Source organism: Oryzias latipes, chromosome 13 (genome assembly GCF_053564925.1).
Source record: "Oryzias latipes strain Hd-rR chromosome 13, Olatipes_Hd-rR_3.1".
In the NCBI taxonomy this organism is placed as follows: Eukaryota; Metazoa; Chordata; class Actinopteri; order Beloniformes; family Adrianichthyidae; genus Oryzias; species Oryzias latipes.
This window is the reverse complement of record NC_136249.1, coordinates 16729009-16756642: the sequence shown is the minus strand read 5'-3', so window position 1 is coordinate 16756642 and position 27634 is coordinate 16729009. Positions and strand designations below refer to the sequence as shown.

The window sequence follows — 27634 nt, the reverse complement described above, 5'->3', positions numbered from 1 at the left end:
AGTCTCAATAATCAGAAATGCACACAACCGGTTTTACAAATGCACACGCTCCGATTCACAAATGTCATTTTATGCAAACGTGAAAAATAAATTCGGAAATACACACCCTGTGTTTCACAAACACACAGATTGTGTTTCACACATGCACACTAAATGTTTTACAAATGCACAATAAGTGTTTCTCACAAATGTGCACACTGTATTTCACAAAAACATTTTAGAAATTCACAATAAATGTATCAAAAATGCACAGTAAGTGCTTCACAAACATGATTTTTAGGTACACATGTGATGTGAACTCACAGATCATTCGAACTGCAGACTGTGCATTCAAAATCCCGTTCTCGTTTGTGAATCTCCCCGTGTGTGTGAGAGATTTTTCTACGGTGAATATTGAGACTCATCTGACGGAGCGGGTCAACTAATGTCACCATTGGCTAGTGAATCTGTCAATCAAACTCATCGGCAAAGCAGGCGGGTTCGCTTTTAGCCAATCGAATGGCCCCTTACACTCCTCACTTTCAAAGTGACGAGGGAGGGAGCTGTTCAGCACAGCAGTTGAAAGGACGCGGGCGGCAAACATGGCGGAGAGGTCTTCTGAACGGGATCAGTCTCAGCCCGTAAGTAATGCATTTATTTGATCATTCCCTCGTTGTGCGTCCTGTAATGTTATTGAATACTAAGTTGAAGCGTTCTCCTTTGCCAAGTGACATGTGTGAATGCTTTATGAACACTGCAGCCGAGTCGTTTGCAGAGTACCCCCACCGCAAATTAGCTCAGCTTTGTTTTGCTTAGCCTGTGCAAGTTGTGGCTGCCTGTGAGTGTGAGTGAAGTTCAGCTAGCGTCTATAGCCAATGATCTGTAGGTTCTTAACATGATTCAGATAGAACTAAGGGGAAAAGCATGCCGGATTTACAGCAGCAAAGAAAGTTTAATAAAAAGTATTGATTTGGAGACGGCGATTTGTTTAAACACTGATGCTATGCTATGCTAACTAGCTAGTTGTTCCGTGTGCTGCCTTTATGTAAACGCGATCCGGGTTAAAGTTAGACACAGCATTTTCACAGCCCAGACTTTAAGACGGGGTGGACTGTGCAACAAAGTTAATTCATATGACATTCATGAAAACGGCATTTTTTAAATATAGCAGTCATGAATCCACTGTTGAATGAAAGAAGCCTCATTAAGTTTCTAACGTTAGAACCCGTATTCATTGTGATGACCAGCCCTGTGAGATTGTGTCAGAGTGTCAGCCACTAAAATCCCCGTATCTTTACTTCCAATGACGTAATGACAAGAATCCCAAACATTATGTTTTTAGGCTGTTTTGTAGTCGATAAGTAGTCACAGAAAGGGTGGATGGGAGAAATCAGCTGTCAACAGTGATTTGAGTAGAAGTTACTGTAAGTATTACACACAGGCTTCCTGTGATCAGTGTCTTGTCTCTGATTTTTTTAAAGGTGTTCTTTACTACAAGCTCAAGTAATCATAGCAAGAGTGTTTTAAAAAAATTCCCCTTTCATATATTTGAAAATTATGTAATTTAAGATAAGACAGCTAAATGATCTAATCCATGTTTGTTGTGTTTTTATTTATTCTCTAGGAATTACTGAAGCGTGACAGCGTGACAATCTTTTGTTCCTCGTGCCATCAGGCAATACAACTCTCTGGCAGGGCATCTTACAAGTAATTTCTTTTAATTTTACCCACTGATTTTCCAATTATTTACCTTTTTTTATCAATCTTTTTATTTTGTGATATTTCTATTTGTAATGCATGTGTGTGTATGTGTTTTTTTAAGATGGCCGTTTTAAAAAAATTTCCTCAGGGAATATTAAATACCCTTCTATTCTATTCTATTTCATATTTTATCATCCTATTGTATTACTGTTTTACCTGTCAATTGGGAATTTAGCATTTTTGCCGCCGTAAACATCTGTCAGTTGAAAGTATTTGTACTTGTATTCCTTGTATCCTGTACCTGAGAAGATAGCAGACAACAACTGTGCAGACACCCACTTGGCCTTCTTCGGTGACGCTGTGAACGTTTATGGCTTTCCTCTGAGGTATTCATGTCATTCATAAAGAAATATTTTATTCACATATCAGGCAGTATAAGTACTTGGTTATTTGTACAAAAATAAAATTACTTTTTTTAGACTCCTCTCCATAAACAAAGGCAACTCTAAAACTCTTTCCCCTCATGAATAACATTTTACCCCCCCTTAACAGTCTCTCTCACCTCATTTTTTCCCCAGTGATACATGTAACCCACTCCTGCAATTTTTTAACCTAGAAATTCTACTTATTGGCATCATACATAAGAACATTACATTTTAAACTGATGTGTACCGTATTGGCGATGCATTTGTAATTATGTGTTTGAGACATGATTTTCATGTTATTGTCAGGGTGAGAGGAGATCACGGAGGAGAAAATGTGGGCATAGCCGAGTTAATGCTCACAGTACGTACAACTGACACAAACGGGTTCATTGTGGGAAAAGTGTACACACAATCAACGGTGAGTTGAACCTAGTTTTAGAAGCTTTAATATATACACAGGGCTCCAGACTGCGTCCATTTGGTCGCATTTTGCGACCAAAATTTGAGAGTGTGCGACTGAATTTTACACCCAGTTGCACATGTGCTACCAGTAAATTTGCCTCCTCCACCCTCCGTATTTTTTATACATTAAACATGAAAGGAGCACGTCAATGATCGATGAAATGAGAGATGAAATCATCAATGAGACGCGAGCGCACACGCACGCAGGCAGACACACACACTCGCGCGAATACTCATGAGACTGGAGCACACGCGAGCACACACTCGCGTTTCATTGAGTGATGCCTGAGGCGGCCAATGCGTCTGAGAAGAATAGGGAAAGTCACTGCAAGTGGCTAAAATATGTGGAGGGGCGGGGCCTAGAGATAATCGAGTGCACGTAAACATCCATGGGAAGGAAACAGAGACAAATATCATCACAACCTGATATGTGCGTCTGAGCTATGAGCAAGCGAACTATTGATTCGTTCTTCCGACCTGCAGCTAGTGTACCAGTGACAGAGTGTACAGCAGGGGTCTCAAACTCGCATGAAGTCGAAGCTGCAGCGAGACTGAAAGAGACCAGGAATTAGGAGTTGTCCTTAACATTCAATTTCGTTTTAATATGCCTCTCCCCCTAAGTATGAGCTGTGATATTACATCTTCTATAATTATTTTAATGTTTTGTAATGGATGTAGCCTTTTTTTAATCAGTTGGTATTTTAAATTATTTTAATTGATCAGTGAACTACAAAAAACCCATCAGGACGCATGTCCCATAATGCATTGTTTTGTAGTCTGTAGGGCAGCTTTTAGTCAGTTCAATACTAAATTTCCAGCTGCGTTCGCTCTGATTGGTGTCTTGCTCTCACCCCTTTCTCGGGATATTTTTGTTTTGATTGACAGGTGATGTTGGAGCAAAAACAAAAATATACGTCACACACCAGGTGATCTGTGCAGTGTTGCGTCCATCTGGGTGATCTCAAACACGCTTATTGTGCATCTTGGCTGAACCTATTTGGTGTCACCAACATGAATTTCCATCCTCTAATATTTACATACATTTAAGTATTGTTTGAAACTGTGAAATTACGAAAGGTTACTACGGTAATCACTTGTTACTAAAAACTTTTTTTATTCTAAATGTATGGTATTTTTTTTACTATTTTTACTTAGTTGTACTGTCGTGACAGCGATGGTGCTGTCAGTTTACCTTCATGTTGCATCTTCAAAAGTGCAGAATAAAATATGACACTGAATTAGAAACAGCACATTGTAATTTCTGCATCTATTATTAAAGTATTTATTTGTAATACAGTGGAAATTAGTAGATTTGGTTAGAATGTTGATTTACGGTATGCGCCCCTAAATTTTCTGGTTGTGCCCCTAAAATTTTCAGTTAGGGGCCACTATGCTCCTAGTGAAAAAAGTTAGTCTGGAGCCCTGATACATAAAAGTGAATGATGTATTAAAAATAAATCTGACAATATAATATTTCTTTTTGCTTTTTTCCAAATACAGGATTGAGCTCCTCTGGTGTGATGTCTTCGTGAGTGTTACTGGTTTATATTACAACATCCTGCACTCTCCTGAGGACCAAGACTTGCTCAATATCAGTCACATCACGTATTCTGCTGCCATTACATTTTTCTACCACGCATTCAGGCCAGTTTGGATGTCTTTAGTGACGCGTGGGACACCCATCCAATCAGGACGGAGCAAAGCATGACACCAAATCAGCTGTGGCAGTTGGGCTTGACCCAGAACCCTGTTTCTGATCCCCGGGTAAATGCTTTATTTAATCTCACTGTACTGGACAACTGATTTGTGTGCAGTTTGACTAAAGTGGAAAGTATCAAGAAGAGTATCATGAAATCATAATGACTACAGTGAATTTTCATCGAAAATGAATGAAAAGGATTATTGTTGTGTGGTGCAAACAATTTCCCTAAATTGTTTGTTTGTAGGAAGAATAGCACATCTGCAAGTTCAAAATGCATCACAATGCATGGCCTTATGAGCCATCAGATGTACTAATGTCACTACTTTGTTAAGGTTCACTTATTTGCAAATTATAAACAGTTATGGAGATATGAGGTCTGCCTGCAAGCAACAGTATAAGTTATTATTAGTCGGTCACTGTTCCTACATAATCTAAAACACAAAAAAACAGTGCTGTTCATAAACAGTATCTTTTTTTTTTTTTTTTTGTCAGGGTATGCTGGTTCCAGAGATTGAATGGGAGGAGAGTGGATCCATGGCTGAACCTCATCCTGGGATCAATGTCCCGGTATGGGACAGTCCTCTTTTGGGTCCACAAATGTTGGAACTGCAAGACGACATCAATCCATTGTGGAATTCACACCGTTTGGGAGTGGACCTACATCTTTACTGTCCAGTGTGTTTAGAACTTAATTTAGGCGACATAATTACATACAGAAGAAGAGAGACTGAGGGGAGCAAGACAGAGTTCAAATCAATACTGCTGTATTGTTCAAGGGACTTCATTGTATGTAAGGAAGTTATGAAAATTAGTTCCAGTTTAAATAAAATTCAAATCAGTAGAGATCCCACATTTGCTTAAATTTTGATGTTTTAATCTGTCCATGTTTTCACTGAATTTTACTCTGCAATAAAGGGTGAATGTTTGCAGTTTGTTGTTCTATGACCATCTTTTGTTGTGTAGTATTTAACCAGCTATAAAACCCAGAGAGATGAGGATCTTTTTTGCAAGGGTGACCTGGCCAAGAGGTGTATATGTATATGGTTACAATATAAAATCAATGACATTTGAGTTATTAAAAAAATAAAATTAAGGTCAAGCAAAGTGACCTCGGGCTGAGCAGGGGAGGTGTGTTGGGTATCTGTGATTGACAGTGAGATGAACTTGAGGTAATGTAGTCCCACTGCGTGGTACGGAGCAAAGTGATGCCAGTTTCTCCACAAAACCTGTGGAAGTTGAAGATTTTTCTCCTCCACCTTCATATGATCAAAACCGTGTCTGAGTGTTGAAATGACGCTAGCATGAAAGCTAAGAGAATAACGTACAAACAATCCCGAGTGAAACATTCATTTTTAATCTAATGACCAGTACAAAGTTCGATGGATTCAATGTCAACTGCATTCAACCACTGTTGCCTTGCTTCCAGGTCCACTGAAAAGTTGCACAAGCCAGTAATTTTTGACAACCGAAGGCAATAAACCGACAAGCCATGCTAAGGCTAACACGCTAACGACCGACTGGTCCAGAATCAAAAAAGGGCGGGGCTTTTGCCACCCGCAGAAAGCGTAGAGAAAGTGTAAGGGGCCATTCGATTGGCTAAAAGCGAACCCGCCTGCTTTGCCGATGAGTTTGATTGACAGATTCACTAGCCAATGGTGACATTAGTTGACCCGCTCCGTCAGATGAGTCTCAATATTCACCGTAGAAAATTCTCTCACACACACGGGGAGATTCACAAACGAGAACGGGATTTTGAATGCACAGTCTGCAGTTCGAATGATCTGTGAGTTCACATCACATGTGTACCTAAAAATCATGTTTGTGAAGCACTTACTGTGCATTTCTGATACATTTATTGTGAATTACTAAAATGTTTTTTGTGAAACACAGTGTGCACATTTGTGAGAAACACTTATTGTGCATTTGTAAAACATTTAGTGTGCATTTGTGAAACACAATCTGTGTGTTTGTGAAACACAGGGTGTGTATTTCCGAATTTATTTTTCACGTTTGCATAAAATGACATTTGTGAATCGGAGCGTGTGCATTTGTAAAACCGGTTGTGTGCATTTCTGATTATTGAGACTGAATTAACTCCATAAAAGTACAGTCCCCTGTGGAGCTCCCACGTTGCTGACCACAGTGTCAGATGTGATGTCCTTCAGCCTGACGTACTGTGGTCTGTCGGTGAGGTAGCTGGAAATCCAAGCAACCAGGCACGGGTCCACTCGCATACTGGAGAGTTTTTCCTGGAGTACAAGGGGCTGGATGGTGTTGAAGGCACTGGAAAAGTCCAGGAAAGTAATCCTTACAGTGCCTTTTCCCTTGTCCAGATGCGAGTGTGCTCTGTGTAGGAGGAAGAGGATGGCATCCTCTACTCCAGGGGTCGGGAACCTATGGCTCGCGAGCCATATATGGCTCTTTTGATGGTCACATGTGGCTCGCAGACAAATCTTTAATTATACTTTTTTTTTTTCATTAGACCAGTCCTCGGCGCGATGCGATGCCAGAGGCGCGCAGTAGTAGCGGTGCTTAGAGAGAGAAATCTGCGCCAGCGCTATCAGTTACTATTATCTATTATTTCACAGAGTTTGTACCAGCTGAAAACCTGTGAATTGCCGTGCCTAAAACTGCGCGCTCCCGTCTCTGAGAAAGAGCGCGCAGTTGCGGAGACGGGATGTGTGAGGAAGAAAGCAGAGGGTGGGGGTGAGGGGTTGTGGGGACCGGCAGCAGGTGAATCGCGCTGGGATTGTAAAAACGTAAAACCCGCTGCCTGTCACTCACTGTAGCGTGTGAGTGTGTGTTTGGCTCCAGGTCTGCATGTGAGCAGTCTTTGTCACATCTAAAGAACATTCAGACCTATGATCACATTTAAAGTCTCAACGCCTGCATGAAGCAGAAACTCACCACGTATCAACCAGACTAGACCATCAGCAAAACTACCACGAGAAATACTCATCATTTATTAGCAACAGCATAACAATGTTATTAAAAAGAATCCACAGACTTATTGTACTTTAAAAATGTTGAAATTACATCAAATGCACACATTCACTTGTATATTTAGTTTTAAATATATTGTCGCGGACAGAGTTTAACTTGGCTGTTGGGTCGCCTGAGTTCTGGAACGCACCAAGCAGAGATCTGATTGGCCCTCAGTTCTGTCGCTCAGCCTGTTGTTAGGTAATTTGGACCAATGGGGTTCAGCTATGGGCCAAATAAGGGAAATGGGAGGGCTGGAGCGGGAGCAGGTGAATATAAAGTTGGGAGAAGCGCTCTCATCTCGCTGGAGAGATTCAGAAGTTGCTGAATTAATTGTACGGCGTTTGTTGTGGTCTGCAGTAACCAGAATAAAGAACCTTAAAAGAGGTTAAGACTCTGTGCCTCAGTGTGGGAAAGGGACACTACATTATTGTATGGCTCTTTCGAAATTACATTTAAAAATATGTGGCGTTTATGGCTCTCTCGGCAAAAAAGGTTCCCGACCCCTGCTCTACTCCAACCTCTGCCCGGTAGGCGAACTGTAGGGGGTCGCAGGACTTCTTACAAATAAAAATAATTATAACAAAGAATTTTAAAAAATAATTTTTAAACATGTAGAAGTTTTAGACCTCTTTTACATGTAATTTAAATTATTTAGAAAAGCCCAACAATAAGTCAATAGTAATAATAATAAATAATAACAATATATAAATAATAAGTAAATTATAATAATAAATGATAACGATAAATCAATAATAAGTCAATAGTAATAAATAATAATAATAAATCAATAATAAGTCAACAATAAGTCCAAACTTAACAACAGATTTACCCTTTAAAAAAATAGATAGATTTACCCTACTGATTCATGTGAGTGATCAATTTGTGTAACACAGATGGTATGGTGCCGGGTTTCAAGCGAACAGTCTGGCCAGTCTCATCAAAATGTGTTTCCACAAAATGTTTTGAACATAGCCAGACTGTATTGCTAGTTCGTAACCACAGTGATCCATCGGGGTTAGCTGTTTTGAAAGCTAAGGCCCACTTTTTCCTTAAGTCTGAATACATTGAAAACCTGCAAGAAAAGTTCAGCCTCTGAGTCATAAATGTATAAAAATTACAGTAATATCCTATTCCTAGTATGCTGTATACAGGTTTAACAAAATAAAGTTTGCATTTATGTCGATAGCAAACTATACGTACATCATGCAGCATGTTGATAATAGCCCTGCAGCATCATGCATGTCAACATGTGTACTATTAAAAAAAAACATGTGTACTATTAATGAAGCCCCTGCAGCTTTAAAAGAAAAAATATATACTTACCTGTCAAATGTTATGCCTTTCTCCTTCGTGGACTCATTTCTGTCTGAGTCTATGTAGGCGGAAATGAAATTGCAAACTTTAGATCAGAGTTTAGTGGAAAAAAGGCATGACCAAAATATATGTAAAGCATCTTCAGGGGGTTCTTGACAAAAATATCAGATTACATTTTAAATCTTTGTAGATATAGTCTAGATGGGTAGAATTTATGGATTAATTGAAAGATTTCTTTCACTTTATTGGTTAAAAGATATTTTGCTGGCAGAGGCCAGGGGCCTCATTTATAAAACTTTGCGTAGGATTTGCGTCAGAAGTGGCGTACGGATGAAACATATGACGTGCGTACGCACAGAAATATTCGGATTTATAAAACCATGCCCACGCACATCATATGCATCTTTCCCTTAATAAATCACAACCAATTCTAAATGCTGCGCAGCTTTTGCGGCTTCATCACGACACGCCCATAGTTGCCCATAAATAGTCCGTGAAACGCCCACAAATGAATATTCATTGATTGCGAGATCATGGCACACACCGAGAGGAAATGAAAAAAACGAAACTTCACTCAATGTGAAGTAGAAGTTATCGTTGTCGAGGTGGAAAAGTGTTGTTTGGTGGGCACAGTGTGGGCATTAATAATGCTAAAAAGGCACGTGAGCGGCAAACGGTGGCAGACGCCGTAAATGCTGTAGCCTCACAACCTCGGACCGTGGCCTGTCCGAGGGGGTGGGGGGGGACTGGAGCGCCAGATGCATGCACCGGGTGACACGCGTGGTTCCTCCGAGTGCTCCTCTGTAACGCCGGGCCCAAAAGCCCGCAGAGGTCCAAAAGGACGGCTCGAGGAAGTCGGAACCGGCTCATAAGCCACTCATAAGCAAGTGTTCTTGCTGTCTAAAGATGCGTTCACTCCTAATTCTTCCATTTGCCACATCTTCTAAGAGCACAAGATCAGCCATTGTGCGTCATTACGCATTGTGATGGGGCATTTTATTTCCATCCATTTAATTACATCTGACAAGCTACAGATGTCCGTAATAATCGACGTGGAAATGGGAAATTGTTCAGCGCAAATGTAATTTCTTGTTGCTTTCTGAATGGTTGAGACACACGCCATACATGGTTTTATCAAAAATAAAACAAACTAAAGGCATATGCATGAATACCATAATTCCGTAGCTTATGAAGAAATGTTTTAATATGAAAACAACTTTCCCCAGTGGACACTTAGTGCGTCTGTCTGTCTGTCTGTCCGTCCGTCCGCACGCCCGCACCTATATCGGCTCCGCCAGACGGACACATTAACGGGAATATCAGTTTTGTAAATTATTTTGTTCTGTTAACTATATAATTTATGAGGATGAATTGCACACCATGCCAATATTCAGGGCCGGCCCTGGTCTTCTGGGGGCCCTAAGCGAAATGTAATTTGTGGGCCCTCTAACTGATCAGCAGCACCAAAAAAAACGCAACTGTTGTTGTAATATAAATGAGATCTGTCTATTAATACATTTGTGAATTATTGTTGCTGCCAAAGAATTGAATACAGTATATTGCCTGCATGTTGGATGCACATTAAGTGGTGCTAAACAAATTTTAAATGCAAAGAAAAAAAAAGAATGACAAATGTATATAGATATATATTTTTTAATATAACATTAGGCACTCAACAAATGACATTCACAAAACTCCAACTTATTAAAAACAGCAACTTAATTGCAAATCAAATGACAATAAAACAATCCAACATAAAGAACACAACAGCTCAATGAGGGGGAGTTTGGAAAGTCAGAGTCTTCATCAGTCTGAAAAGGACCAAATCCATTCTTTCTGGATCAGAGAGTGTGGTTGGCCGTTCAGCTGGACCAACTGGATTTGAGGTACCGGTAGGTGGAATTTTGGATCCACTAGGCTCCTCTTCCAAACAGGCATCTCTTGGAGCCTCTGGAACATAAGATACATAACTTCAATAAAAGCAAACAGTGAAAAGTCAAACAGTCAAATGTTTCTCTTTCAACAGTAGATGTGGTGACAGGAGTTTCTCCTGCAGCTAAAAAACAAGAATTATTATTATACAATAATCAATGATAAAGCTAATAAAATATCTATAGCAGAATACTAATAATATAGTGGCTCGTTTAAAATCTGTGTGCAGGTTTTTCACAATGTCATGATCTTTTTATATATTTATGAGAGATTTATTGTTTGATTGTATATTTGCATAAGGTCATATTTAATTAATTTAATTATGAACAGTTTGGAGCTCCATACTCTTCAGCTGCTGTTTATGAAAAAAAGGGTTTATGCAGACACTGTTTTTTCTATTACTTTACATGCTTTTAAAATTACCTGAGATTAAATCTTCAGTGAAGTCAGGAACATCTTGGGATGTGGACGCTGCACCTCCTCCAATACTTTTTGAGAGCAGAAGAAACTGTCTGATGAGACACAACTGTGCAAAACATCATCATTATGTAAAATAATGCATGTGCAAACTACAAATAAGAAATAAATGTACCTATTTATAAATAATAAAATGTGAACACTAATTTGAGAATAAGTGGAAATATAAGCCTTTTATACACTTCTTTTTGTATAATTTTGTATGTTCATAATTTTAAAATTAGTACATTTATTTTGTTTGTCATTAATAGATGAGAACCTTTATTTCCTATGTATTTGGTAGTTTTTATTCTCCATATTTCATGCCAATGCAAGATTTTAAGACACACTCATTGTTGTAAAACTCAGACTACCTGACTGTCTAAAACAGATAAACAGCAGTTTTTATGCTGTAATAAACCGGAAAATGCAGAACGCACTAAGTATGTGTTAGCAAAACAATGAAACGATAGCGTGAGTTAAAACATTTTTCAGCCATCATATCGTTGTCATTATTTACTTTTCTTTACTCTCCGCCGTTTTAGAAGGTCATGTAAGACCACATCTTGGAAACTTGGGTATCAAAATATTTTCGAGTTTTCCATGGGAAATTACGACAAACGGGGTCGTTTATGTGCAAACTTCAGCTCAGACACATCGCTTAGTATTTTACGTAAATTGCGCAGCTGCACAGAAATGCTGGATAATGTAAAAATAAAGCCCCAACATCCTCCAAACTTACCTTGTGATTGATGTTGAAGTTATTTATCTTTTTTTCGCTCCTGATGATAAAGTCTCTGAGGAATGACGTTTTCTTGTTGTCGCTTTGATCAGCGTGACAAAATATGCTCGTTTTTTTCATTTTTCCCAACTTTATTGAAACAAAATGTGCTCGTAACTGTACAGTGTGCCAGGCTCAGATGCAATTATGTTGACCAATCGTTGCTAAATGGTGTAACGTCATTATTTGGGTTGGTCAGATTGTGCTGACAAGGGGGATCATTAAAGTGCAGGCAACTTTCTTTTGCACAACATTCAGAGCACACGTTGGTAAGGAAGTTTTATGAAATGGGTTGCCAGATTTGGGTCTTTTTTAATTTAATTTTTGTCGCCACTTCGGGGCCCTGCTGGTGACGGGGGCCCTACGCGGCTGCGTAATTCGCGTATAGGGAGGGCCGGCCATGCCAATATTGCAGAACATATTTCACTTTTCTTTTTCCAAATATGTGTTCATTTGAATTTCTGTTGTAATTTTCGTTTGATTTTTTTTATTTGTTTCACTGCTGATCGGTCCAACGGGTGTTCATGTAGGCTGTTAATTGTAAGACTTGCTTTGTGAAGTCTTCATGTTATTTATGAGAGGCAGTATTGTCATTTTCACTTTCACGTGTTTCTTCCATCTGCCGACGGTGTCGCTGTTTCTCATTTCACCTGTTTTTGTGCGTACGCCTGGGTCAGAGCTTGCGTGAAGGACCGCACATTTTCCCGTCAAGTTTGCTTTTTATAAATCTCAACTATTGCGTAGAGAGTGGCGTACGCCTTCTTTTGTACGTACGCAACGTTTATAAATGAGGCCCCTGATCCTTCCCCCCTCTAATTGGTATACTAGATTATTCCAATAAGGAACAACAGAGGGAATGGACACATCTTTCTGAAAAAGTGAGCGTATACGGCGATTTGTGTTTACATGAAGAAAGGCAAATCTGGCCAAATTCTATTTTAGTTGCGTCAATTGGTAATAAAGTTGGACTCTGCAATGATGAAGTGACGGCTCCACAACAGCTTCAAAAACATTCTAGTAGGGCTGTGCCATACGGCTAAAAACAAAATATATTTCACAATAACCATTTTATTTCAACATCTCGATTAGAAGTTTCCTGGACACAAAGTGCAACTAAATACAAGCCGATTATCTCTTTGAAAATCTTAAGTTTAAAATCACATTTTAAGATTGAAAGATGGAATTAATGACATGACACATGTGGACATGACAATGCACACGTATGTGGAACCAGGTTAATGTCTGCTTTTATTCAAAACTTAAGCCCCCCCAAAGAAAAACAAGTTTAAAGAAAACATGACCAATAACTGAAGGTTGCTGGGTTTTCTGAACTCCAGTCAGCATGGTCACCAAACTCACCTGATTCTGCTCCTCATTGAGCTCAACAGATGGATATTTGCATTTATGCAAAGAAACCTGGAACGCAGCCAAGATGGTGGACTGGAGATCAGGAGAGCGCAGCTTTAATATTTAATCAAAAGATTACCAGAACCCAAAGGTCTGATGAGCTAATCTTAATTAGAATCACGATGACAAAAACCAAATGTTTTGATCATTCCAATAGTAACAGCTTCCAAGGAGCTTTTTCCCCCTTCATAAAAAGAAAAAAGAAAAACGAAGAAAAATAAAATTGGTTTTAATGTAATGCACCATCATATAATTACAACCATCCAGATTCATATAGACTTACAGAACAAAAACAGTCAAGACAAAACTTTAATTTCCTAGGTAATTATAAATCAGCTTAGTTCCGAATCTTAGTGAACTTGATGGAAAGACAAAAAACAAAACAATCAGGTATTTGACAAAAGGCACTCTTAACATTATGACATCAATGTGTAAATTTTTACTTCAAAACATTTTAATAAACCAAATCTGTCTTTTTTCTGCTTTCATCCACCTACAATTTAATTAACCACTAATTTCTTTATGAAATCTTAAGTGCTGCAGGAGTTTACAAATACTGGACAGAAACCGGAATACAGGCACCTGTAATATGAAAACGTCCAACTTTGCCAAATACATCATTTCTGTTCTTTGCAGAGAAAAACAGGTGGGAAATTTTGACCGGCTGTTGTAACACCCTCCTCTTTCCATCCTCCAAAAATACAAACAATTACAGCCAATACCACACTAAAAGGTAAACCAATGAGTTTAAAAAAAAAAAGATACCAGTGATAAAGAAACAACCCCACCTTTGCTTTAGAAAATTCCCTCCACAGTGCAGACGTGTCAGTTTGTAAACCTGCTTTAAAAAAAAAAAAAAGTATCCAAATCCAGAGCAGCTGTACCTTTATTCAACAGTTGTACATAAATATGCACCATTGCCTCCCAGGATCGAGCTCTTATTAAGAGCAGAACATTTATTAGGATGAAAGGTGTTTTTTTTTCTGAACAAAGCTTAGAAAGCAGCTGTTGTTCCGGTCTGGAGTCTGAGCTCAGTAGAAGAAGGAGACTCCTTCTGTATTCAAGATCTGAAAAAAAGAAAAGGGATGCTAGAAGGGTTAAAAAAAATATGTACATTTAGATGAAAAGGTTATGCTCACCGCGTGACTTTCTGTCAATCATCTGCTCCCATCCCTTTAACTTCATCATTCTTCCTCATCTGTGACAAGAAGAAGAAAAAAAAAACAAGCCTGGTTACAAGAAGGTTTTAAATCGGCTCCATTTGAGACAGCATGCAGTGCTGATTTGTCAGAATGGCCTTTGAATTGTGTCGCAGTTCATAGAGATGGAAAAAGAAAATAAAAGCTGTGCTTTGTCAACTCCATTATCTCTGATCAGCTGCTAGCCAAGCTAAACATTAACTTTTAAAGCTTCCAGATCTGAACTTTCTTTATTTAAAAAGAAAAAAGGGAAGGAGAAGTGATGGTTCCACAACTGCTTCAAAAATGTTCTCCAAGTAGGACTGGGCTACATGGCTAAAAAACAGAATATATTTCACTAAAACTATTTTATTTCAACATTTCCATTGGAAGTTGGCCTGGACATAAAGACAAAATGCTTCTCGCACTCAACAGAGTGGCTTTGTTTCAGGGGTTGAAACAAATTAATTCCCACTTTTGGTAGTAGCAGCCTTAAAACAGATTTTGTTGTTTGTAGTCAGAAGTCACCAAACAGAACCCGTTTTGGGAACAAGCTCCTCTCTCTATGCTAACTTTTATTTTAACGTCTGCACGTAGCGAGAAACAGGCGGGCTGACCCTACTCTGAACAACGGAAGCCCAAAAAAGCTGAGTGCTGGAAAAAAATAAAAAACAGATTTTACCAACCAAAAAATATCTTACAACAGATTTAAATTCATAAATACAATCAATTTATGGCCCAGCCTGATCTCCAAGCAAAAGAAGAAAATAAAACAAAGCTCCATATATATTTATGGTCTCTTTGAATGGTTGTTCCTCATCTTTTAAAGCAAATATTATTTAATAATCAACTCCATCTTGTCTCAGTTCTCTAAATTAACAGATGGAGCACTAAAAAAAATTGAGACTTGCTCCAGTCCTGTTACCTCGTCCAGCTCCCTCTTGGTCTCCTCCTCCATTCTGCGGATGTCATCCATTGTCAGTTCAATCCACTTGTCGATGCTGCAGAACAACTGTCTGTGGAAGTGGGTGAACAAACGCTTCTCCACCTGGACACGGTGGGTGGATGAGGGACAGCGTTAGAACAGAACTGAAGCGTTTGATACTTTAAGTGAGGAGTGGAGTTTTGGCCACCAGAGGGCGACAATACAAATGCTAAAACAAGACAAATGAATCTAATCATTTCATACCTTTTGGATGTAATTTTCTATTCTATTTTGAAGTCCCAGCCACTTGAACTCCACAGTGACCAGCTTGTAGGCACACATGTGTGGACAGTTAGGGTTGTTAGGAAGTTCACTCTGCACGAAACCCAAAGTTGTACACATAAAAATCATAATCTCCAGTTTACAAATAGTAAATAAAGCATGGTTGAGAGCAGGAACGGATGGTACCTTCCAGTCAGGACCCAGAGGCCCTCTGCCCGTCTTCTCCGACTTAAAGATGGATGGATCCTGATCTGCCTTGTAGTCCTGAGGAGTAAATGTAGGTACACGTGAAAAAACAGGCCAGTTTCACAGCATATATTTAGTATCTTGATTGCTATTAAAAAAAAGGGCAGAGTCCCTATACTTCTTTGGAACCAAAGAGGAAGATCTGAGCATTTTTTATTATGAGAAGACGGTTTATAAATGCTTCCAAACCTGGTGATCTTATCCAGAACCTCCCATGCAGTTTGTACGTAAACTGGAGCCATTTCTGTTCCGTTTTTAAACAAGAATTCCTTTACTTCCCCATATCCACTATTTCTGCACATTTTCATCTGTCAAAATATATTAATGGTTTGTATCTATAAGCTCCTCCCATCAGTCTTTTGTTTACATTTGCCATGGCCCATCACGCGCATTTCAGGTTATACAAGTAGTCCTTTGATCTAAGAGGATCCTGTGACAGTAGTCTATAGTAATCATTTGATTTCATTCTAAATAAAGTTAGTTTCTGAGAATTCTGCTCAGCAGCAGCTGGGGAATGATGGAAAGCAAACCAGATGTTCCTCAGCAGGAAAAGGGTCAAAAACTGTCCAATGAGCATTTGACAGAATTTTCCAAATCCTCATCTTAGTTTAAAACAGGAGGAGGTTCTTACAAATAAATACTCAGCTCAAAAGGTGAACAGGACAAAGGAGCTGACGATGCACAGGACTTTGACTTTATAGCTCTTAAGGCTTTCTGTCACCTTTGAACTGATGGAGTTTTTGTCAGCGATGTCAATGTTAACAACCTCAACGTTGCCCCATGTTTTCTCATCCAGTCCGTGTACCTGCAAAGAAACATTTAAAGTGAAGGGCACAATTTGGAACTAAAATTAAAAAAAGTATATATAGAGGTTTAAGCCTTGCGGGTTTCATTGGATATTTAAAAAATGGTTTACTGTGTATAAGAGCAGACAACAAAGACTCTCGAATCAATAAAGTCTGCAGCTGCACGTGCATGCATCTGCCCTCAATTCAACCTTTGAGTGCTCGTCGAGCGTCTGCTGAAGCAAAGGAGTATTAGTATCCCAGGAGGATTTTCTACACCTGAACCGTTTAAAACACCGAGGAACCGTACTTGGATCAACTAAAATGGAACTTTTAGATGAGATTGGAAAATCCAAACATGCAGATAATACAGAAAAGCTCAAATGTGTTGACATTTTGACATCAGCAAACATTAAAATGTGATTGCCTATAATTTTTATCACAGGTATACCTCAGCTATAAGAGACAAAATAAGAAAAGAAAAAAAATCCAGAATAATAACATGGTCTGATTTTTAAAGAATTTGCAAATTATGGTAGAAAATAAGTATTTGGTCGATAATAGTTCAACTCAATACTTTATTTTAAAACATTTGTTTGCAACGACAGCAGTCAAACGTTTTCTTTAAGTCTTCACAAGGTTTTCACATACTGTTGCTGGTATTTTGGCCCATTCCTCCATGCAGATCTCTAGAGCTGGGATGTTTTGGGCGTGTTGCTGGGCAACACAGACTTTAAACTCCCTCCAAAGATTCTCTATGGGGTTGAGCTCTGGAGACTGGCTAGTCCACTCCAAGACCTTGAAATGCTTCTTACCAAGCCACTCCTTCGTTACCCGGGCTTTGTCTTTGGGATTGTTGTCAAGCTGAAAGACCCAATCATGTTTCATCTTCAAGGCCCTTGCTGATGGAAGAAGGTTTTCACTTAATATCTGACGATACATGACTGCAATCAGTCTTTTCTTTACACGGTCAGTCGTCCTAGTCCCTTTGCTGAAAAACAGCCCCAAAGCATGATGTTTGCTCCCCTGTCATTCACTAGGTCCCCCAGTGTGGTTCTGGGATTTTAGCTCACCGTTCTTGTGATCATCCTGACCCCATGGGGTGAGATCTTGCAGGAAGCCCCAGATGGAGGGAGATTATCAGTGGTCTTACATGTCTTCCATTTCCTAATAATTGCTCCCACAGTAGATTTCTTCACACCAAGCTGCTTACCTATTGCAGATTCAGTCTTCCCAGCCTGGTGCAGATCAATAATTTGGTTTCTGGTGTCCTTAGACAGCTCTTTGGTCTTGACCATAGTGGAGTTTGGAGTGTGACTGTCTGAGGTTGTGGACAGGTATCTTTTATATAGATAACGAGTTCAAACAGGTGCCATTAATAAAGGTAATGAGGATCCTCATTTAGAAGAAGTTACAGGGGGGTATTCCAGGAAGCATGTTTAAACTAGCCTGACTTTAAGCCTGAACTCTGGCTGAAATCCCCCTGAACTTGCTTACTCTGGGTATGTCGGTTCCAAAAGACCGGATATGAGTTAGCGTAATTACGCTTGACTTTGTAACCCTGGGTTAATGCACGTGCATTAACGTGCGTTTCCACCCTCTCACGGTGGAAAAAGTATTACCTGAGCTTCTTCATCCACTAAATCATCTTTAAATGGACTCATCATGCTGCTTCACCTCTCTGAAAACAAACTAAACTTCAACTAAACCTGCTCCAGACCAGGTTATGTTCAGAGCATGAGTTGCCATGGCAACTTGACATGCCCTGAAACATACCTCCATTTCTGGTACCGAAAGCTGAGGTTATCAGCTTCCTTAGCCTCAAACTTACCATGAAAGCTAGCATAACCTGCTTTCTGGAATACCCCCCAGGTCTGTGAAATCTAGAAATCTTGCTTGTTTGTAGGTGACCAAATACTTGTTTTCAACCATAGTTTACAAATAAATTCTTTAAAAATCAGACTTTCTGAATTTATTTCTTATTTTGTCTCTCGTAGTTAAGGTACACCTATGATGAAAATTACAGGCCTCTCTCCTCTTTTTAAGTGAACAATTGGTGGCCAACCAAATACTTTTTTTGCCCCACTGTACATTCATTTCTGCAAACACAGCAACTTTCACCACTGTAGTCTCTGCACTTAGACCAATTCCTCCTTAGTCTGTTACAGTTTCTGCAGAGTTTTTTCCCACGGTTTTACAGTTAACACTTACGTTCTCCTGGTTCCCCATGTCAGGTTTGTGCCACGTCTCAATCTTAATAAGGAACTTATCTTTCATGTAGGTGTTCTGTATGGAGACATAATGACAGTTCTGTCAACCCGTAAAAAAAACATCACACGCAAACAAATAACAGAAGTTTTCACAAGTTCATAACATTTTAGTGTTTTGTGGAGCATTTTGGCTTCAGGTGGACGTCTAACAAAAATCCTGGTTTAGGTTTCAGTTCATTCACATGTTTTCCATCAAAAGTGCAGCAAAAGTCAAACAGTGGAGTTTTTCACATTTAAGTCAACATTTCTCACCTTTAACCTTTTGACTTAAATACAGCAAACTGCACACGGTACATTAAAAACTAAAAACATTGACTTTATAATGCACTTTAACACCTGAAACATTAATACACCAACAAACTTTTCTTTTCATTTGTCACAGTCCGATATTTATCATTTTCTCATCATTTCACACCTGCCTTTAATGACTGCCACTGCAGGGCTTCTGCAGAGCCTGATGATGAGCTGAATCTTGGCATTTATGTAATTCGATATGAATCAGGAGTGCATAAGCAGAGCAACATAAACATAGGGTTGGAAAACGCTGCTCTAGAAGGATGCTCCATGTAGCTGCTCTACACCAGGGCTGGCCAGGCCTGATCCTCAAGAGACACAACCCTGCCTGTGTTCCAGCTCTCCCTGAACTGTTTGATGTTGACTTCCTAAATCAGGTGTGTTCAGTAAAATGAGCATATGGAATCACCTGAGTTGACCAATTAGGAGAAAGCTGGGCAGGGAGAGCTGGAAAGCAGGCAGGGTTGAGGCGCTTTAGGACCAGCCCTGCTCTACACAAATGCTCTATGTGTGCCCACTGTGATCCCACATGAGAAAAAAGGTAGAATTGTTCAAGGTAAGGATGATAAATGGTAAAAGCTCACTCACTGTAAGGACTGCATCAGAAGAACCACGGCGGGAAATAGACCAATCAGGAACAGAAAGAAGAAAAACATTTTCAAGCACAGACAAACAGTTACATTTAAATTCAAAAATGTAATCAAATATGTTTTAAACCTAACACTGGAGCAGGACATGTGGCAAATGAAAAAGTACCACGACAGTCTGAAAGGCGGGACTCACTCGTTCGACAGTAAGGATAAGCGTTCCAGGCCTTCTCGTGAATCTCTAGTGAACCTTTTGGAGCCACAGTCTTGATAAAAGCTGGCACTTTGCTGCAAAAACATCAATGCAGATAAGAGAACACATTGTGTCAAAGCTGCTGTCCTAAGCATAACAGAGCAGCGTCTGCTGTAGATTAAAGGCTGCATCATTGTTAACATTTCAAGTAATGTGTAAGTAAGGAAATCCATCATTTGTTTTCTGAAGGTCTCTCTTTATTTTCACAGTCAGCCTTAAACATGTGAATCTGCTGATCAACAGCTGTGCTAAGGGTGGAAGGGATGGAGGTTCATACCTCTGCAGGTGGTAGACCTTGTGGGTGAACTGTCCCTTCTCACCATTCTCCTCATACGGCTCATTGACCAACACCTCCACGCCTTCTCCTCCACCCGTTTCACTCTTACTGGCTTCTGCTACGGCGTACAGCTGCCCCACTTGGTACTAAAGACAAAAGAGATTTTCACATGACAGCTTTTCCAGGAAAATCCTTTTGCTCCATTTGGATTAACCTCAGTATGGTTCTCATTCTCTGAACATCTCAAGTCAGAATATGCTTAAAGAAAAGCAGCAGAACAGGAGACAAATTGTTTGAGGAATTGTTTAATGACCAAGAAAAAGCACAAGCTGCAGTAAACTGCTCAGAACTCCTACGATGGAGCATTAGGGCCACCATAAACAAATATTTGAGATTGAAGTTGTAAAATTAGGAGAGAAGTCAAAATTTTATGAGGAAATTTATAAATTTGTGAATGAAAAAGTTGTACTTTCCCAAGGAAAAGGTCATGTTTTGTCTGTATTTTCATGAAAATAATGTCATACAGGAAAAATGATAACTTTTTGAAGCATACATTTATAACACTTCTCTTGTAAATTGTTGAATTATTTTTTCATAATTGTAGGGTTTTTTAAACTCATAACATTTTTACTTTTCCAAAAATGTATGACTATATTGTGGTTAACTGTTTATTTTTTAATAATTGTATGACTCAATTTTACAAATTTATTCTCATAAATTGTTGAATATTTTTCTTCATAATTGTATTAGTTTTTTTTCTCCCATTTGTTTGTTTTACTTCTTGTAATGGTGGCCTTAATACACTATTGTTAAACTCCTGCCAAGGCCAATGTTAACTTTTTCCGTAACTGAGAATAAACATTTTATTTCTATGAGTGTTGCTCAGACTAAAGTTTCCACAGTTTAAGACTTTTCGTTTCACATTCTTCCTCTTCCTGGAGTCTTCCTGAGTCTGAGATTATGTTTGTTTTAGTCAAATTACAGGTCATTTTGGCCGGTTTGTCAGAAATTTGAATTATGTTCTAAACAACACAAACACATCCGTGATCCTGTGATTCAGAACATGTGACTTCCACTGTCCATTTCAGTGGAGCTGGGAGCTCCGCCTCTGGGAGAAGCCAGTCAGGAATGCAGCACGCCGTGTTTGACCAGAAAGCCTCAACAGCATTAGGAGCGTATAAAGCCAAACACACAATGTTCAGCTGTGAGGCGAAAACAGTTTAAGTTAACAATGACATGTTCAGACAAGCTGCTGACAAAAGGATGAACGTTATTCTTTTGTATCAAAACTAGAATCACTGGATCTCAGACTTTTTCTGCTTTTTTACAAACCTGACACAACGACTTTTTCAGTTTTAAACTACACCCAGCTGTCTGAGGCCTTCAAAACACACAGCCTGAGTTTATGAAGACGGAGAATGAAAAGGAATAAACACTAAAAACACCTTTAACAACAACTGAACACAAAGTTCTTGTTGCTTGCGGTGCAACATGGATTTAGAAGAACAAAATGTCTGCGATTCGAAACCCGCAACTCTGTCAGATGTTTGGATGACCCACATGTGACGCAGCAGAGATTGTAAAAAATAGTAAGAATAGATAATACAAAAGGAAACATCCTACAGATGTACTTTGTGGATATCAGCTCTTTATCTACATCTAGAGCATGTCCACCATGTCAATGATAAAGCACCATCCATGATAAAATAAAAGTTAGTATAAAGTTCTGTACCTCTTCCACTGAGACGGGCAGAACGATCCGGCTGTAAGGAAACAAAAACACAAGAAAACATTAACAGCGGGAAAACCTCAGAACAACCACAGTAACACGTCTGAACAGTCACACCAAGAGAAGGTCCTGGAGTCCATAAACAGGTCAGTAACTAAAGTGACTGACCGACTTGTTCAAGAACATCCAGTAGCAGATCCACCTGCGATTAACATGTGGCTGGATGTGGACCAAGAGCTATCAGGTCTTTGGTTTGTCCCTGATAGAAGTATCTCCATGAGTCAGACACTAAACACCACATCGGTTCACCCACACTTTCCTCTATGATATACGCTCATATGGGAGATTTTAAACACGCCATGGTACAAATACTTTTCATATATTTGGTCTAAATAATCCCTTTAATACAAAACAACCAGTGTTCCATGTAGAAATGCATGAAAACCAAAAAAGTCCAAATGTTTTTCCATTCAGCCTGTGTTCACAGGAGTGGTTACTCCAGTGGGTGTGTCTCCCTTCATGTTTGAGGTAGAACAAATGGGGCGTGAGCTTCAGATGGGGAAATTTCTGAGCTGGATCCATTATCTGAGGAAGCCTTCAACAGCACATCCCCTTTTCACACCTGCAGTTCCACATTAAGTGGCTCTACACTCACGTTTTGGAGACTTTTTTTTAAGAATTAAGTCATTTCACAAAACTATAAAAGAAAAATTCAACATTAAAAAAAAGGAAAAACTGTTCTGAGGAGGTGGGATGTCCCAGGAGCTCCTGCTCGAATTTAGACGTTCAATCAGAGACGCAATAATACAATACGTGCAATACATGAACAAATAGCAAAACAAACAAATAGCAATAATTTCCATTTCACTGCAACAGTTTTGTTTAAATAAAAGTCGACAAAACTGAAACGATGCTCATCTACATAAGGAGGCAGGCATCTAACAAAAGGGCTACATTGGTCAACGATGTGAAGGGCTTCATCCAATTGGTCAATCGTGTAAAGGCCTCTATTTGATTAGTTAAATACTTCAAGCTACGAGACCATTGTTTCTGCATGTGTGTAAACATTTATTGCAGATTATGCGGTCTTTTGGGACACAAGCATAACACAGGCTGATGCCGCAATGACGATAAATTTGAGATTTACTGTGCAGCTCTAGTAGAGACATCAGTATATAAAGAGTCCACTCCGATCCTCTATTGATCTCCTGTAAATGTGTTCCCAGTGATCTTTTAATTATGATTGTGCCGTTTTTAGGTCAAATTAAAAAAAAAATTGCTGTTTTAAAGGACGTATTTTCTGCAGAGCAGTAGTGCTTCATTAGAAGTTGGCTTCTGAATTGTGGGCGGAACTGTTGACTCACAACACCGCCCCCCTTCCCCTTCCCTTTGCTAAGAGCTTGGAGCAGGGAGCTTGTGGCCCCCAGCTTATTTATTCTCTGCATCACAAATATGCTCTTTTTCTAGCTGCAGAAATGCAATTTTAAGTTTAATTTTCTTCATATATGTCCTGCATTATTCAGAAAAATGCTACAAGAACATGTTGAAAACACTATTTTCATTGGAGTGGGCCTTTAATGCTCTTCGGGATGGTTTATTGCAGTGATATTTTTCTTCCATATTAGTTTCCTTATCTGACTTGAAAAAACACCAGACGCGGAGTTCGGTTTTTACGCACTTGTTAAATAAAAAAAAAGCGTCGTCGGTGGATTCAGCAGAGAAAGCGCTACGTCAGCACCTGGAAAAGGCTATAAAAGCACCGCAGATGCAACAGAAAAGGCTGACGAAGAGTCATGTCATCACCGCACATGTTCACACAGTGCTGACCTCTTCCTGCCAGCACGGGAAACCCGTGCGCGTGCCCCCAAATAAAGTTGCGCGTTTCAGTGGAGACCTTGAACGCATCGGCTGAAGGCAGCCCTTTGTCTGCAACGCAAAAGCCAATTAATCATCAACTGCAGCCTGTGGAACAGGATCTGAATGCTTCATGGGAGAGGAGCTCTCCGAGCAGAAACCTGGTGCTTGATGGGATCAAATGTATCATCTTGATAACAAAAAAAATTCCTTTCAACGGCTGTGTCATGTTCTCCAGACATGTTCTCCAGAGAGAACCCAGTAACGCCGCTGAGGCCGGGTGTACTTTGAACCCCGGTCACCGGCAGGCGACAGCCAGCACCGGATGGAGCCGTGAGCGAGCAGAGAGAACACCTGACCTGCCCCATTCAGGAGTGAAAGAGTGACCATTAAACTCACGGGATCTCCAAAGGAAAGAGTTAGAAAATGTCAACGTTTGGTTTAAATCACCAAACTTCCCCACTGTGAGAAACTGAAAGTTCAGTCAAAGCCAGTTGTCATTTCCCACCTGAAGCTTTTCAGTTCGAACTCGGTTCATTCTGAGAACACCTGAACAGGTGCAGCTTTACGGGAAGAACCAGTTCACGCCCGACTCAAACTCCAGGCTTTTATGTTTAAGGAGCTCAATATTCACAGCCTCCTTCGGGAAGCAGTGGCTCACTGGTCAGCAGTAAGAGGGAAAGTTCTGGAGAAACTCACAACTCCTTGATGAGCATGGTGGTGTCCGGGCTTTGGAGGCGCGCAGAGAGGAGCTGGACCGGCAGACAGATGCTTCTTCCCGGCTGACAGGGCGCTTTTCACTCCGGCCTCTCTTCCTGGGAGATGTCGTGAGTGTTGAGGGGGCGCGGCCTGCGCACGAGGACACACCCACCTTTCTTCAGGTGAGGCTGTGTCCCCTTTAGGCACCCTCGGAACTTTATCAACCGGTTTCACCAGCTTGCACCCATTCCTGAAAAACGCCCAGCAGTGCTACCTTAGCCTAAACAGCAATGATAGTTATTAAAGCATCGATATATATGATTATTCGTTTCGCTGGACTTTGTCTTCTTTGTTTGTTTGTTTGTTTGTTTGTTTGTTTGTTTGTTTGTTTGTTTGTTTAGGTAATCCAGGATCCCGTGCGTGGACAGGTGGTTAGACAGGTACAGGGAGGAACCCTCAGCTCTGGTAAAACGTGTTTATTTAAACGATCATTTTCTGCAGTTCAACGAACTACACTGATCCGTTGCTCAACAAAGTGTTCCTGAACTTTTCTATTTCGTTTTCAAATAAACTTCTTTCCATCTTGGCAGCAGGAGGAAGTGAGAATGAAGAAAGAGGAAAAGGCAGCATGAATACTCGGACTACTGATGCATTTGAAAGAAGACTCTTATTTCATAATAAATATGTTCATCATAATGGCAAAATCCCACATTCATAAATGTAACTATAGTAACCAGAGACTTGCTTTTTTGCCCTTTTAATATTATTTTTTTTATTGTATATCATTTTTTTTCTGTATAAGTGGCTCAACTAGCAAAAAGGCGTTAAAATATAAATTATGGATTGTGAGAATAACGACCCCTTGTTCTCTCCCAATGTTTTTATTGTTCATTCTTTTATACTGAATGTATAGTTTTCTCTATGTAAAACAAACAAAAGACGTTGGTTGGAAGCTGCATGATGAGAAACATCTTTAAGCAGCTTTTAACCGAATCAGAATGTAACGTGTCAAAAAATAAGACTTTTTAAAAACTTTTTGTATCCATTTTTAAATATATGTTTTGTCAATAGAATCAAAATGTCTTTATAATGAAAGAGGGACATTCTTAATTAAAAACATCTTGTAAATTCTCAAATTGTTATTTTTTTACTTTATTAACAAATATTGCACATTCAAAATACCAAACACAAAACTCCACACTGTGTGCAATATACAATTTTCACGTTCGCCAGGAAATTGAACAAAAAAACATGATAATAACAATGTAAAACAGGTTAAGCAAAAATAATAAAGGCAAAGGAATCTGTTAAAGTTTTAAAAGAGACCAAGTTTCATCTGTTCTGACAGCTTTTTTGTTAGTGGAGGATTTTATACTGTTTATATACAGTACCACTTCTTTCTGAAAAACATAAAATACTGTTTTTTTGTTGGAATATTTACACTTGTGAATGAAGGATTTAGCCATATATATAAGTAATTTAACTACAAATATTCTCTCTGCATTAAATCTCCCTTGTGTAAAATATCCAAAAATAATATGCTCATAAAATAATCTATAATCTTCACATAGATGAGTTCTTAAAAATGTATCAAATCTTTCCAAAATAGTTGAGTGAAAGAGCAAAACCAAAAAAGATGAGGCACAGTTTCTGGTGAGAAATGACAAAATTAACAGTTTATATCCAGATCTTTTTTAAACTTGGTAAAGAAGTGTTTCACTGGATACAATTTATGAAGAACTTTGAAAGAAATTTCTCTGATTTTGTTGGTGATGAAATAGTTTTGGGGCACGGACCAAACCTTTTCCCCTCTGAATTCTACAGCCAAACCTATTCCAACATGAGCTAACATGCGGGTTTGTGGCAATCTCATTTTGAAACAGAGAACGGATACTTTGATTATTCCTGCCATCTGAAAAACATACCTTTCCACACTACAATTCTGTTAATTTGGGAGGAGAACATGGAGTATTTGAAGGAGAACTGCTACACAGAAGTTTAACACCACCTGGGATGGCTCCAGTAACCAATGCAAACTCTGCAGGTGAGACATGCAGACTATAGGTGGAAAGAAACTCAACGTATGACGTCAGGTTACCTTGTGGATTAATCAGCTGTGTCACAAGAGAAATGTTATTTTCCAACCAATTTTCAAGAAAAATACTCTTGTTTTTGTATAGAATATCTGCATTATTCCAAATATAGTAGAAATGAGGAAAAAATGTATGTTTGTAGATCAAAGTCCATGCCAATAAAATCTGTATATGAAAATTAGACAGTTTTAAAGGAATTTTCCCTATTTTAAAATTACTTAATAGAAGAAATGTCAGACCTCCAAGCTTATCAAATATATGTTTTAGCATGAAATTTCAAAATGAGGTTTCACTTTTTAAGAAGTTCTTTAACCCTTGTGCTATCCTAGGCACTTTAACATTGGGAGTTGGGTCATCTAGACCCACTAGACAGTGCTCTGAACCTTTTTTCTTCAATGATTTGTGAACCTCACTGGTGTCCATGGATTACATGAAATCTGTCCATCTTTATCCACCTTTGTCATGGTAGGGAGGACACGTCAATGTAAGGGTGGGGTCATCTAAGATAGCACAAGGGTTAAGCATTTAATTTTGAGGGCATTATTTAGAGTGGAAAAGTCCAGAAAGTCAAGTCCTCCGTCTTTTGATGAATTAATTACTACTGATTTTTGTACATAGTGGATTCTGTTTCTCCAAAGAAAATAAAAAAGTTTCTGATCAATCCTTTTTGCATTTTTACTGTCCAGAGATAGTTAGGAAGAAATGTAAACTAGTCTGGAAATTCCTTCTGCTTTGCTAAGAGGGCACGACCTTTTAGTGAAAGATCTCTTTGTAGCCAGCGGTTAAACTTATTTTGTGCTTTTGCTAAAATAAGACTATAGTTATCAGTTCTCTTTGTTTTTGATCTTTAGTTATCTGCAATCCCAAATATGTGACATTTTCTTTGACTACTATACTATTTATGGATGTTAGAGCACATTGTTTAAGAGAAAATAACTCCCATTTCTTTAGGCTTAGATGAAATCCTGATGCTTTTGAAAATGTATTTATAACTTGAAGAACCCTGAGAGCCTGTGAG

The 27634-nt window shown here is 39.1% G+C and overlaps 1 protein-coding gene and 3 long non-coding RNA genes across 7 annotated transcripts; 2 read left to right on the top strand and 2 right to left on the bottom strand.

Annotated features, from left to right (window-relative positions):
* The first annotated feature begins 29 nt into the window (after nt 1–29).
* Nucleotides 30–5199, top strand: LOC144996825 (uncharacterized). 3 transcript variants are annotated; one of them, XR_013659625.1, is made up of 6 exons: nt 30–620; nt 1604–1686; nt 1990–2066; nt 2412–2523; nt 4068–4331; nt 4762–5199. It is a non-coding gene; the product is annotated as an uncharacterized LOC144996825 (long non-coding RNA). The 3 variants fall into 3 exon arrangements; XR_013659627.1 differs by lacking the exon at nt 30–620 and adding an exon at nt 657–1403; XR_013659626.1 differs by lacking the exon at nt 2412–2523 and having other exon boundaries at nt 39–620.
* Nucleotides 5200–10205: 5006 nt separating this feature from the next.
* Nucleotides 10206–11925, bottom strand: LOC144996826 (uncharacterized). 2 transcript variants are annotated; one of them, XR_013659630.1, is made up of 3 exons: nt 11699–11925; nt 10924–11026; nt 10206–10518 (listed from the first exon to the last, which is right to left on the bottom strand). It is a non-coding gene; the product is annotated as an uncharacterized LOC144996826 (long non-coding RNA). The 2 variants fall into 2 exon arrangements; XR_013659629.1 differs by lacking the exon at nt 11699–11925 and having other exon boundaries at nt 10924–11681.
* A 1432-nt stretch (nt 11926–13357) lies between these two features.
* Nucleotides 13358–24669, bottom strand: LOC101157147 (phosphatidylinositol transfer protein alpha isoform). Its single transcript, XM_023961576.2, has 12 exons — nt 24524–24669; nt 21974–22004; nt 20242–20387; nt 19908–19999; nt 19713–19720; nt 18772–18846; nt 16497–16580; nt 15716–15793; nt 15512–15622; nt 15248–15370; nt 14284–14342; nt 13358–14211 (listed from the first exon to the last, which is right to left on the bottom strand). The coding sequence occupies exons 1-11, from the start codon at nt 24538–24540 to the stop codon at nt 14298–14300; spliced, it is 810 nt and encodes a 269-aa protein (XP_023817344.1). The 5' UTR covers nt 24541–24669; the 3' UTR covers nt 13358–14211; nt 14284–14297.
* LOC110016231 (uncharacterized) lies at nt 24568–25659 on the top strand. The gene is made up of 3 exons (XR_002291542.2): nt 24568–24705; nt 24925–24988; nt 25114–25659. It is a non-coding gene; the product is annotated as an uncharacterized LOC110016231 (long non-coding RNA).
* The last annotated feature ends 1975 nt before the right edge of the window (nt 25660–27634 follow it).

Bases quoted from the DNA above. Each gene is read 5' to 3' on its own strand.
- LOC101157147 (XM_023961576.2), bottom strand. The intron at 15,794-16,496 runs GTGACAGAAAGC...TTTACTCCTCAG, and splicing joins AAAACTCCATCAGTTCAAAG to GACTACAAGGCAGATCAGGA. The intron at 14,343-15,247 runs GTAACAGGACTG...TTCTTGTCACAG, and splicing joins CCAAGAGGGAGCTGGACGAG to ATGAGGAAGAATGATGAAGT.